At 39.0% G+C, this 12,746-nt stretch overlaps 2 protein-coding genes across 3 annotated transcripts; one reads left to right on the forward strand and one right to left on the reverse strand.

The window, feature by feature from the left end:
* Window positions 1-4,145, forward strand: snf8 (SNF8 subunit of ESCRT-II). The gene is made up of 8 exons (XM_068736729.1): window positions 1-203; window positions 369-419; window positions 929-1,067; window positions 1,153-1,257; window positions 1,453-1,525; window positions 1,621-1,762; window positions 2,626-2,700; window positions 3,732-4,145. Exons 1-8 carry the CDS (start codon window positions 150-152, stop codon window positions 3,867-3,869), a joined length of 777 nt encoding a protein of 258 aa, XP_068592830.1. The 5' UTR covers window positions 1-149; the 3' UTR covers window positions 3,870-4,145.
* Window positions 4,146-4,152: 7 nt separating this feature from the next.
* Window positions 4,153-12,746, reverse strand: calcoco2 (calcium binding and coiled-coil domain 2). 2 transcript variants are annotated; one of them, XM_068736727.1, is made up of 15 exons: window positions 12,661-12,746; window positions 11,759-11,929; window positions 11,147-11,249; window positions 9,638-9,798; window positions 9,263-9,388; window positions 9,057-9,182; window positions 8,897-8,980; window positions 8,703-8,812; window positions 8,530-8,599; window positions 7,577-7,744; window positions 7,308-7,496; window positions 6,500-6,637; window positions 6,250-6,409; window positions 6,130-6,158; window positions 4,153-5,785 (listed from the first exon to the last, which is right to left on the reverse strand). In XM_068736727.1, exons 2-15 carry the CDS (start codon window positions 11,921-11,923, stop codon window positions 5,624-5,626), a joined length of 1,791 nt encoding a protein of 596 aa, XP_068592828.1. In that variant the 5' UTR covers window positions 11,924-11,929; window positions 12,661-12,746; the 3' UTR covers window positions 4,153-5,623. The 2 variants fall into 2 exon arrangements, with proteins under 2 accessions (XP_068592828.1, XP_068592827.1); XM_068736726.1 differs by having other exon boundaries at window positions 4,153-5,788.

Below are 12,746 nucleotides of genomic sequence, written 5' to 3' on the forward strand. Positions count from 1 at the left end.
TCAAAATGGAAACAGTTTTCCTAAAGAAGCTTTATTTATCACATTGACCAACCGACGTTTACCTAAAAACTAAGCTACATTTAAACGTTGAATAGTTTTTACTGACATTATTCTGCTATAAAGACTCTCGTAGTTTAGACAGCAGCAGAATGCATCGGAGAGGAGTCGGTGCGGGAGCTATTGCCAAAAAGAAGCTCGCAGAGGTTGTTTTTTTTATTTATTATTTACTTACTTATAGTTATATTGTATTATTGTCGTTGAGGAACCCTAAAAACGAGATGGTACAGCTAAAAGGGTTATTCATAATAACACATACATGGACTCTCATCTAACCTGTGATTGTTTTCTTCTTCTCCTTCTATATTTAGGCCAGATATAAGGAAAGAGGAAATGTTCTTGCAGAGGACCAAATTGTTCAAGTACGTGTATTTGTCAACATCATTTTTTTTAGAATAAAAATAATTTTATCCCTGTAATACATCCTCAAGTGAATACAGAAGGTATTGCCAGTTGTGGAAAGTAAATAAGTACATTTACTCAAGTCCTGTACTTAAGTACAATCTGAGGTGCTTGTACTTTACTTGAGTAGTTCCATTCTATGCTACTTCATACTTCTACTAAAATTTAGAGAGGACTTTTTATTTAACTACATTTATTTACATTTAGTTATTTTGCAGATTGAGATTAATACAAAATACTCTCATAACATTGTTGGGAACTGTAACTATCAGTTAAACCTGCATGGTAGTCAACAACATTGTTTGTTTTTTATACGATGATTATAAAACGTAGGAGAATATCAAATTCATAAATCAAAAACAAATAATCCTATGTTTTAAAACTGCCATATATTTATGTTGTATGCAGACTTCTGTCTCTTGATATTCCCTCTTCTTCATTTACTCACCTGTTTCTGTTTGTCTGCCAGATGTCGAAGCAGTTGGAGACCTTCAAGTCCAACCTGGAGGAGTTTGCAAGCAAACACAAACAAGAAATCCGAAAGAGCTCACAGTTCAGGGTTCAATTTCAGGAGATGTGTGCCACCATTGGGGTCGACCCGCTTGCCTGTGAGAAACATTTGGAACATAATCTGTGAGATCATTTTGTTTAATTGTTCTAAAGTTTAAAATAACTTTGTATTTTCTCCCACAGCTGGCAAAGGTTTTTGGTCTGAGATGCTCGGCGTAGGAGACTTCTATTATGAGCTCGGCGTGCAGATTATTGAAGTGTGTCTCGCCCTGAAACACAGAAATGGAGGTTTGTAATTTCTCTGGACACTAAATGGTTACGAAGAGGCGACTCAGTCAATCTGATCTGAACGCCGTCTGTGATAATCTGCATCTCAACAGTGTAATATACAACAAATCCAGTTATGAACACCTGCAGGATGTAGATACCGCGATAACTAATGTTTCTGCCTTTTTAAATGTTGACGTGTGTATTGTCTTTCAGGGCTTATTACTTTGGATGAACTCCATCAGAGAGTCCTGAAGGGAAGAGGTAAATACGCTCAGGATGTGAGCCAGTAAGTTGAATATTTCAAATATCAGAGAACATTTAAAGCTCAAATGTCCATAAATTTTATGATTTTATTAAAATCACTAAATCTGTGCGTCCCAGAGATGACTTGATGAGAGCCATAAAGAAGCTGAAGGTGATGGGGAGCGGCTTTGGGATGATTCCTGTCGGAGGTTCTTACTTGGTCCAGTCGGTCCCAGCTGAGCTCAACATGGATCACACTGTCGTTCTGCAGCTGGCCGAGGTGAGAGCAGCTCCTTGGTTAATAATTTATATTACAACTTCTTTTCTTTTCTTTTACCACGAATTGAAGGATTAGTTTGGATTTACCAAAAGTCAAACAATAACTGACCGCTGCGGTAGACCGACTCTTGTGTTCTCAGAGGTAAAATGACTGTTTTAGTGAATGGAGTCTGGCGGCTTTGAGTAGATCATAGATAACAGCTTCAGGTTCCAGTTAGAAACGTCTGTTTGACAGCGAGGTTAAGTGGTAAAAATATTGTAAATATGGTGTACACTTTAGCTGATATAGATCTTTTTAGGTGTCTAGAATACGTCCACAGAAGTACAATGTGTTGTGTCTGCTTTTGCTAAATTTACAGACATATTTACCCAACGCTCTCATGTTTGAATTTAAAAGTCACTTTCTGGTAGAACTCCAAAAATCCACATTAAAACCACAGCTGCACAACGTGAAATAAAGATAGAAGTATTAAATGTGCATCTTGTTTTATTATATATGTCATTTAATAATCATCTCTTGTCTCAGATCAGTGCATATAAATGTGTTTCCATCTCTTGTTGTGGAGAATAAGAGTTAAGAATTTAGTCAGTGAGTGAATCCATCAATAGGTGTCGCTATTTCCTACCTCACGGCCGTCCTCCTCCTGCAGCGTCACCTCCAGGTGTCAAATATCACTTGAGCTCTGCAGCTCTGTTCCTAATCTTCCTGTCATGTGAATTAAACAGCTAAAGAGACCAACTGTGTGTTTGAATCCTAAAGAAGCCACGACTTTAACAGAAACATGTAACCAGAAATTGTACACATGTTCTGTCTGAAAAGGGGCGTTTTTATCCCCAAAAGTCTGTTTGTTTGTTCATTGGTAGAAAAAGGGCTTCGTCACAGTGAGTGAGATCAAGGAGAGTCTGAAGTGGGAGAAGGAGCGGGCTTGTCACGTCCTGGTAAGTGCTTCATCAGCTCATTTCAGGTCAATATAGATAGATAGATAGATAGATAGATAGATAGATAGATAGATAGATAGATAGATAGATATCATGTCATATATATATATATATATATATATATATGACATGACACTGGGACTCTTGCTCTAAAACAGAGGATCTGCAGGTCTTAAAAAAAATTTAATTCATTAAAAGTCTTAAATTTCATTCACAAAAAGCTTCAATATTTTCTCTTGCCTGCAGTAGGCTTTAAGGTTTGTCTTAAAATGTTTTTATATCCGATAGCAGACGTTACAAAACTCTAAAATAGAATTGTTGTGACACTGGTACCACTGTTAGTTTGAAAGGTCTTCGTCTCATTAAGTCACTTTTCAAATCTTTAATGACTCAATCATTTTAAATTGGTTAATCCATCTATCTATGTCCTGGTGCTTATCCTGGTCCAGTTGTGTTCATTTGATTAAATTATATAATTATGGATCATCAAGAGCTGAGTCGATTAATCAATCAGTCTATCATAAAATCTCTGGGCGACTATTTACATATTTGATTAATACTTTAAGTTGTTTTTCAATCAAAAATGCCAAATATTCTTACAGGATTCAGCTTCTCAGATGAGTGGTTTTGATGTTTTTTCTGTCATATATGACAGTAAATTGATAAAAAAAAAACAGGCAAATTAAAGACTCACTCTGGGTTCTGAGTATTTTTGAATGCCATTTTCACTGTTTTTAAACATTTATTACACTAAATAATTAATAGAGACGATGAAGATAATCGCTCTTCATTAGTTGCACCCCTTCAATTATTGTTCTATACAGCTGGCAAGTACTGAAAATAAATAAAGAATAATAATAGAACTCGACCATGTCGTCCCCATCGTCATACTTTCTAACTTTGAATGATATGCACGAGGAAACAGATATTTAATTGCGTTCTTTGTGCTATAAATAGCTTTTTTTAAGTCTTGAATGTGGGCCGGTGAACTCTTCAGAAGCACCGTTGACCTCCACTCTTCATGTCTCCAGGATCACCTGCTGAAGGAAGGCCTGGCTTGGTTGGACTCTCAGGCCGCTGAAGAAGCTCAGTACTGGCTGCCCGCTCTCTTCTCTGAGCTCACCTCCCGGGACGTCACACCCGAGGAGGCCAATCAGATGACGCCTTGAGGAACGAACCGGCCACCGGCAGCAATCGGAGAGATGTTGGTAAACAGACTTGTGCCCGGTGGGACGGCTCGTGTGACGGAGCTCCCTCTGAGATCATTTTCTGGACTCCAGGAGGGAAAACTGTCTTCTATGCAACGAGTGCTCTCACTTTATTTTAGACACGCCGCTGCACACGGACTTCAGTGTCGCGGCTTATGGGCGGTTACGGATCAACAGACAGACAAACATGTACTTGTTTTTTGTTTTTTGTTTTTCATATATAAAGAAATAACTTTACATCTGCTGCATCCTACCACTTGGTTTTTTATTACTTCAGCAGAGCCGTTCACATACATTCACTTGTTTCATTGCTCATCCTCGCATCAACAATTCATTCTGTCACACATCTTAAAATCAACAGTTCAATAAACACAATTATAGTTCTAGAAGATCATCGGTTCCCCTGAAGGATGAAGAGTGCAAAGTTATACTGTAGATGAAGAATTGTGGTTAAAATATTCATTTTTAAATGTGACATGCTTTATTTTTAATTATAACTTTATAATTATAACTCCTTTTAAAAGGACCATTCCACAGTTAAAGCATGTTTTAGCCTTTTTACTACAAATATTATATATATATAATTTTACTGCTGTTCCAAAGCATACCATAAATTAAAAAAGAAAAGAAAAATCAGCAATATGCAAATCATCTTTGAGGTTTGAAATCTTACGAAGCCTACTTATGTTTGTACTTATTAATTTAAATGAATCTTATTGAACATGAGTTCTTCTCTCAGTTCTGAAATGTGTCCTAAATAATCCTAATCATAATCAAACTGAAAGCCGACATCGAATGAGGTCATATTCATAATCACGTTTATTTCTTCTTTAAATAGAAAGTTCCTGATTTAAAACAGAAATTTGCTCATTTTATATAAAACAGAGGAGGACTGGGCTTTACTCTCGTTTTTATGTTTAGTCTCTCGAGCTGAAGAGCTCTTTTATATTCAATCATTGGCGACGTCACATTCACCAACGTTTACTTACCAGCTCACAAGGAGCCATAAACAGAGATGCACCAATCACCAATTTTCTGACCAGCTGATTCTTACATGAAAATTAAAATTGTCTGTTCATAATGAAACGTTGACTCTCTCACTCAAAGAACTCTCAAAGTTGTTCCAAATGCTTTTAAGTTCATTGATGCACGGCTCATTTTGGACACGCAGGTGTTGCACATTGCAAGTTTTCCATCTTCTTCACTGTCGCTGAAGAACTTCCACACCGACTTGGGGGTGTGTGTGGGGGTGTGTGTCAACGCCACAACGTAAAAACATGTCGCACAGGTGTGTAAATCTGACTGGCAAAAATCACATATAGGAGACTTATCGATCGGTGCATCTCTGCTCATAAACATCTGTACATTTTATATAAATATGTCATTTCAGCAGCCAATTTTAGACTTTATTTTTTCACATGTGAGCTCTTTGGCTTCATTTGTTAAATGAAAATAAGGGTTTTGAGTATTGGTACAGAAGTAGCTAAATATTTCAAATGATGCCCAATTATGTGGTCATTTACTTATTTTTAACAAAATAAATGAGGACACTAAAGGCTGGAAAAACAAAACCCCCAAAATAGTATGCTTTGAAAAAAGGTCAACAGTAAAGTAAATTGCAGTAAAAGTGTGTTAATAATATCGGTACGGTCCTTTTACACCAGACCAACCCGACTTGTAAGACGTTCATTTATTTACTGAAGAATAATCGGCCCTCACAGCTCGTGGCTGTAGACGTGATCCTCGAACACCGACTGCTCCATGTTGTCACAGATCATGGTGCAGAAGGGACACACCCGGTGACTCTGCTCGTGCTGCTCCAGCTCGTTTCGGGTTATGCAGGGGAAGCACTCCTGGCAGTGTCGACACACCAGCGACTGCTGGGGGGCAGAAAATAGAGAAGGGCACTTCAGGAGTGGTAACAAAATAGGGAGCGGATTATGTTTTAAGTCCTCTACGAAAATAAACGGTAAACAACGGAGTCACACTCGGGCTCATGTTGTGAACGTCCAGTTTATGAGGTGAGAGTTGAGTTCAGCTTCTTTAACCCTTAACTAGTTCATTGAGGTTGTGTTACATTGATTGTTACACTGTTTAAACACTGTGATGGAGAGATGAGTGAGAAAATAGAAATATAAGAGCTCGCTGACGACAGGCTTTGGATAGGAAAGCTGTGAGCGATGGGTCACGTGAGGTCGTGGCCTAAAATAATTCGACTCACCTCTTCGTCTGTGTCTGCTGCACCCATGTCTGCAAGGAAAAGTCAATCAGTTAACATCAGATTAATTCAAATATATATTCTGCATTGACAACATCTAAATGAATATTTTCAGTCACTCACCAATGTTCTGATACGGGTTTTCAGCCTGGTCAGGTGACTCCTGCCAGTCGCTGGCTGCTGATGTGTTGGTGTCAGGCTGCAGGTGAGGTGAGTCGGCGGGGGGAGGTGCTTGGAGCTCGGCGTAAGCTTTGCGCAGCCCCTCGATGTCACTAATGAGCGTCTGACGGAATAAATACCGGTCAAACAAATGAGCGTCTAAAAATCACAAAGCGACCCGTTTGAAAAGGAGACCATGTTTGCGTTAGTGTACCTGGTTTTCTCTGGCCAGCTCTTCTTTCTCATGTCTCAGCAGCGTGATCATTTGTTCCCTCTCCTCTATCAGGCTGTCTTTGTCTGCGAGCACTTCACGTGCCTCTTCCATCGCATTGCGTTCCATCGCGATCTGTAGCTGGAAAAGGACGAAGGGAAACAAGCCTCGGTTTTAGTATGTGGACATCTGAACAACTACATTTGATTCTAAAACCAGGTGCATTAATCTTTGGCTCCGCTCTTCTGGTTTCCGTCTCTCCTCGAGATGTTTGAAGCTGCTGCAGGGATTTGTTCCCATTCAGACACAAGTGCACCTAAAAGGTGTTCGTCGGTTGACGTCAAAGCTATGAGCAGTTTTTCTTTACAAAACTGGGGAAACCATTACTTTAAGGAGCTGGTTTTGTGCACAGCTCTAAGGCAGCTTCCCTCAACGTTTCTACAACTATTGTCAATGTAAAGATACAGTGGAGTGATGTTTACCCAGAGCAGAGAATGAAGGGACACTTCAAATTTGTTTGGTTTTACATTTTGTCTTCTCCGTCTCATTCTCTTTCTTTTCTCCTTCTTGATAAAGTTTGCTTGCTGGCTGTTCACGAGGGAATTGTCGTGTTGAAACAGGAAGGGGCCTCTCTTCCACAATCTGTTCACACTATTATCTAAAATACACTTTCATTGTATCTTGCAGCATTTTGGAACTAAAGGGCCTTGCTCTCTGTAGAAAATATGAAACCCAGAAAACCAGACAGCTTTTGGCTGCATGTTATATCTAAACATTGGTGTAGGTTTCTGCAGATGCTTTCTGAGTTTACCTCTTGTTTGCCACTTATCCGTTGTGCGTCGTCACATGATGAGGCCACCTTCTCCAGCTGCTCCCTGACCTGCAGCAGATCTTTTTCCAGGAACTCAGCTCTTCTCTTGGTGTTTTTGGTCTCCTCCCTCTCGGCCGCCAGTTTCCTCTGGGCGTCCTGTAGCTGGCTGTCAAGAGTCTGACACTTCACCTGAAGAAGACATCGTCATGTCATCCGTTGTTTTTGAAAGAACTTCAGCATTTTGTAAATTGTTTTTAATTTGTTCCCACCCTTAGGTCGTCATCTGAACAGCTCTGCAGTGTCATCTGCCTCGCCAGCCTCCTACATAACTCCTGGTTCTCTGTCTTCACGTCGTCCATGTCGTGTGCGAGACTCTGCGACCTGAGTAGCTCTGCAGAGAGCCTCTCCTTCTCCTTCTCACTGCTCTGTAGGTCGACCTGCCGAAAGGTAAAAGCACACACATTTCAATACAGGAACAAATACTGAACCCAACTAATCTTGACCTGGATGACATGTCAGATCACGTCAATACAACATTCGCATTAGTGTTTATAATCGGATGCATTCCACTCATATGGGATCAATCTGCTCAAATTTTTTTATTTTTCTCCTTTTTAAGAAGACCAAACCCAGCGGTGAATGTATCTTCTTACAAGTATTGTGTATAAACTTACACCGTCCTGCTTGCCACAAATACTCACTAGAGAGCCGAATGTGGATTATTCTGCCAATGAAAATAGTCCCCAACAAATACACAAATTGACGTTTGATTAAAAAACTGCATCTTTTTGTGAGACCTTTTCTTTAAAGAGGTCTTGAGTAGGAACCGATGGGCTTTGAGAGAGGTTAGTCAGGAGTGAGTCGTGATAATTTTCCTGTACGTTACAATGTAAAGTACATATATGTTGTTGATGACATAGTTGATAATCTGCATCCTTGTGATTACAAATCACTTTACTATAATAATAAATAAATAACAGGAAGACGTTCTCCTGTTTGTTGACGGGCTATTTTAGGAAATGATTTAGCCTCTCTATATATACATTTATGAGCTGTTCTGGAAGATATTCATCTTCAGTAGGAACCCATGTGCTTGGCTGTGAGTGTCACAGGCAGAGTAAGGAAGTCAGAAATGCTTTGGTTTTTTTAATGGGATTTGTTAACAACAAGAAAACTATAAAATAACAGCAGCTTTATCCTTTAAAACATCAAGTAGATTTACCTGAAGCAGCTGGATGCTGTCTCTCATTTTTAACAGTTCCCTTTCTCGTTCTCCGAGTTTGGAATTTAACCTTAAAACACACGTAGGAAAACAAGCTGTCAGGAGCCAGAAAGACGTACGCAACAGGTTCTACTTTATTGATGAATAGATAGGAACATTCAGACTTGACTCACATGTTGGTCTCCTCACTCTGAGCATCAACTCTCCCCCTCAGCTGCTCGTGTTCCTCCTTCAGCTGCTTGATCTTCATCACGGCTCGGTTGTATTTCTCCAGAGTGTGCGTCTGAGAAATTGCACAACTAAGGATTGGCACGAAATTTTGTCAAGAGCCCTTTAGCAGCTGAAGAGATTAAAAAAATGATCTCACCTCATTTTGTCTTGATGTGCTGTCTAAACTCAAGCTTTGATTTTTCTGCTCCGCGGCATCACGCTGCTGTTTCATCATCTCCTCCTGTTAGTAACACCAAAGTTAAGTTATCACACTGAAACTGGAGCACTGATTTCACTCGTAGATTTAAAAAACAAACCTTTAAGTCGTCCATTTCCTTCACCTTCTGCTGTAAGGTGCTTTTTAAGTTTTCATCCTGTTCCTTGAGTTGGTCCATTTCTCTGACCAGCAGACTCATTTCTTTCTCTTTCTGTTCATTCTGCCCCTGTAGAAATAAATCAAATATCAAAGTTCCTATTTAACTATTTCTCTCTGTTGCGAAATGTGTTCTTTATCTTTATCGACCTTCATGCTGGCGGCTTGTTGCCGTTCCATCTGTAGATCGTTTTTTAAGGTTTCATTTTCCCCTCTTATCTGATCCAGTGCCTTCTGCAGTTCAGCTCTCTCATGTCGGCTCAGTTCAACCTGCTCCTGGTTTCAACAGAACACATTAAATCAATACAAAACATTTATTTACTTTTGCCTTTAGGCTGACATCTGTTTTCATCACATATAAAACAGTTTTATCTTTTATAAAGACCTCTAATCATCAGTCAAGAACCCTACCACAACTTTAACAATACTGGTCGACTATAAAATATTTCCTCAACAGTCGTTTATTGTCCGATTGTTTCCACAGAACAACGTTTTCCCCTCGATGAGCTAGCTCAGATTTGATACCTGTGTAGTGATAACCATGAGGTCATCATCCATGCTGCTCTCCAGGTTTTGCCCCGCCGGGTTTTTGAAGCAGAAAGGAGTGCTGGCTCCGTGCACTTGACCAGTGCTGTCAACGTAGCAGAACTGGTAGAAGTCGAGCTCGTCCTTCGGCAGGTAGTATTCTGATGGGACGAGAGCAGAGTGGACCGCTTAGAGGGCTGCATGCTGGTTTATTTACTCGTCTACGGGACCGAAGACTATTTTTATTGTTTGTCATGGAGGTTTAGTCTATAAAAAGGTCAGAAGATAGTGAAACATGCCCATTCTAATGATTAAAAACTCCTCATTATGACTTAATATCTCTTGTCAACAATATAAAACAAAACAAAAATCAGTTTGCAATGATATAAGGGAGAGAAAAGGAGTCAATTTTCACATTTGAGAACAAGACAAAATATAATTGTTTATTTTTGTTAAACTGAAAAGATGAACCGATGATCAAAATTGTTGCTGATGTATTTTCTGTCAATTGACTAATAAATAACCACTACTCTTCAAATCAGAAGTATTCAATAACCCTCATTTTTTGGGGCTACATTTTAAACTAAAATGCTTCTGAAATGTCTAAAATGTGTCACTGGAGATAATCAGTGAAATAAGTGCTCTATTGAGGCACCTGTAAAAGACTAAATATGGTATGTCAGCAGTTCACAATCTGGGGTGGATGTCCTGAGATAGATATGAGAATCACAGGATTGATAAAGGAATTATTTTAATATAAAATTGTTAATTTGTACTCTTATTTTTGCTTTTTCTTGTGAAATGATGGATACTTTCACTTGTTCAGGCCTCTAAAAATCCTTAAAATGAAGCTAAATCTGCTAAAAAAAAAAGACTGCTCACAGTTAAAGTCCACACTGAGGACATAAACTGTAAAGACAGGTCACAAGTAAACATCACTGTATTTTAAGAAGTCACACGCAAAGATCGTCACAGATCTATCTCTCAGAAATCTAGACCAAAACCTCACATGACAAATAAAAGGGATAAACAAGCAAAACATACATTTCTGTTACACAATGTTATGTCGACATTCCTGCTTTCTTTCATGTGAGTCACTGAACACTCTTAACTCTTTGTGAAAATGAAACTACCCGAGAAGGAAAATGAACAGCTGAGGTTCACACAGAGGCTTTAACCTGTGATGACAGATCGCAAGTTAACATTACTTATTAGAGGAGCTCAAGCTGAACTCTTTTGGAACCGCGAGTCTAAAAGACACCGAGACTGTGAATATGTGAGCGAGTGTGAAGAAACTAAAAGTGACTCTCTAGTTTCCAGAGAGGATCTGATCAACAACACTGAGCCAGAGGGTCTGACGTCCGTCATAGCAGCTCATAAAAACATATTTAAGCTGCTAATTCTGTTTAAACTGTGTTTACACATGAAACACTCAGTGGGTTCAGTAAGTGTACATACAAACATGACCAAGCGTTTTCACCCAGTGGTGAAAGAGAAACTATTTCTTACCTGTAAAAACAACTTGCCTTGTGGCAGACTCTTGCCCAACCACATCCAGACTTGGCTCCACCCACACGAAGGTGTGATAGTCCTTTGTTGTGCTCCATCCCACCTGTTCAAGAAGAGTCAGGACAAAACTCAAGATTCCTTTACACAATATACAGATATATGAAAACAGTAGATTACTTTTTCCACCAATGTAATGATATATATAATAACAAAAGATCCTGTACATCATAATGATAATTTTTCTCACTTAGTATCACAAAATATTAACTTGTATCTCAAAGTAATGAGAAAATACTAGCTCATTATTCTGAGAAAGTGTCTTGTTAGTTCAAGAAACTAAGTCATTATTTTGAGAGACTAAGTCAGTGTTTCAGGATGTCATTATTTTAAGATATTAATTTGAGGTATTAAGTTATTTTTCAGAGAAAGTTTCTTGTTATTTCGAGATACTGAGTCACTATTTTTGAGATACTACGTCCTTATTTTTGAGATAAGTAATTATTTCGAGATGCTATGTCACTATTTTCGAGATACTCAAGTAATTATTTTTGAGACAAGTAATTATTTTGAGATACTAAGTCAGTATTTTTGAGATAAATCAGCTTTCCTCACCTTAAAAATGCCCACCCAGTCGCGTGGGTTTGGCTGGTACGCCGTGGTGAGGGTGTAGCAGCAGGTGACGGGTGTTGAGGGCGGGTATGAGTACGGGGTGTCCGTGAACACCACCTGGGAGAAGGTGCGTGCTGTGGAGTTAGCTGCGTCTTCGGGTCTCTCCATGCTGAGCTGCAGGAAACACGTCAGAATCAGACGCTTTATTGGCCATGTGTGCGTATTGTGACTCCGGTTTTTACATTGCTATCGCCGTATATACATAGAATATACAAATAAACAAGAAAAATGTAAAAACAAGGACATTAAGGACAACAAAGTAGAACAGAGAAACTAAGCATAAACATTTAACAACTATGTACAGTATAAATATACATCGAAGAATATATATGAACATAAAGAACAATGACAATGGATTTGAGATATTAGTGCAGAATGGTGGTAATAGTGCAGATGGAGGTGCAGTTTGTCCGATTATTTGTTCATGAAGACTTGATGATGAAACTACCACGAGTCTGATTGATGACCGCAGGTGATTTCACAGAAGGCTCCGGTGGTGTTATGCGCTTTCTTCTTCCTGTTGTTGTTGTTGTTTGTGCGCACTTATAATATCTCGTCATTAACTCAAAAAACACTTTTTTTCCAGCGCTGAAAATGTTTAAACTTGAAATTGAACGACTCCCCAGTACCTGGAGATGGCATTTAATCGGTTGTATAAACTTTTAAAGGGCAGAAGCTTGATTTAAAACACAAAAAATATAGAAACCGAAAGTAAGCAAGCGAAAGAGACCGCACCCGAGACATTATATAATGTTAACTTTTAATATAAAACTGTTTTCACCACGAGAAGTCTTAACAAACCTACATTTTAATAGAAATGTGTCGGATAAAGACATACAACTTACATGTTTATCTGTCACTCGTCACCGCACCGACATCAACCGTCAGCTCCGCTCGTCGGAACCAACCGCTGTGCTGCATTCAGGTGCTC

This window comes from Cebidichthys violaceus, unplaced genomic scaffold (assembly GCF_023349555.1).
Source record: "Cebidichthys violaceus isolate CVI_PGR_0920_01 unplaced genomic scaffold, fCebVio1.0.p SCAF_72, whole genome shotgun sequence".
In the NCBI taxonomy this organism is placed as follows: Eukaryota; Metazoa; Chordata; class Actinopteri; order Perciformes; family Stichaeidae; genus Cebidichthys; species Cebidichthys violaceus.

What these genes read in the sequence shown, in the direction of transcription:
- calcoco2 (XM_068736726.1), bottom strand. Translation starts at nt 11,923, where the DNA reads ATGGAGAGACCCGAAGACGCAGCTAACTCCACAGCACGCACCTTCTCC. An exon ending in GTTCAGATGACGACCTAAGG is followed by an intron (nt 7,497 to 7,576) that starts GTGGGAACAAAT and finishes TGTCTTCTTCAG; the next exon opens with GTGAAGTGTCAGACTCTTGA. An exon ending in GGATAAGTGGCAAACAAGAG is followed by an intron (nt 6,638 to 7,307) that starts GTAAACTCAGAA and finishes GTCCTTTTCCAG; the next exon opens with CTACAGATCGCGATGGAACG.
- snf8 (XM_068736729.1), top strand. Translation starts at nt 150, where the DNA reads ATGCATCGGAGAGGAGTCGGTGCGGGAGCTATTGCCAAAAAGAAGCTC. An exon ending in CCTGAAACACAGAAATGGAG is followed by an intron (nt 1,258 to 1,452) that starts GTTTGTAATTTC and finishes ATTGTCTTTCAG; the next exon opens with GGCTTATTACTTTGGATGAA. An exon ending in AGCGGGCTTGTCACGTCCTG is followed by an intron (nt 2,701 to 3,731) that starts GTAAGTGCTTCA and finishes TCATGTCTCCAG; the next exon opens with GATCACCTGCTGAAGGAAGG.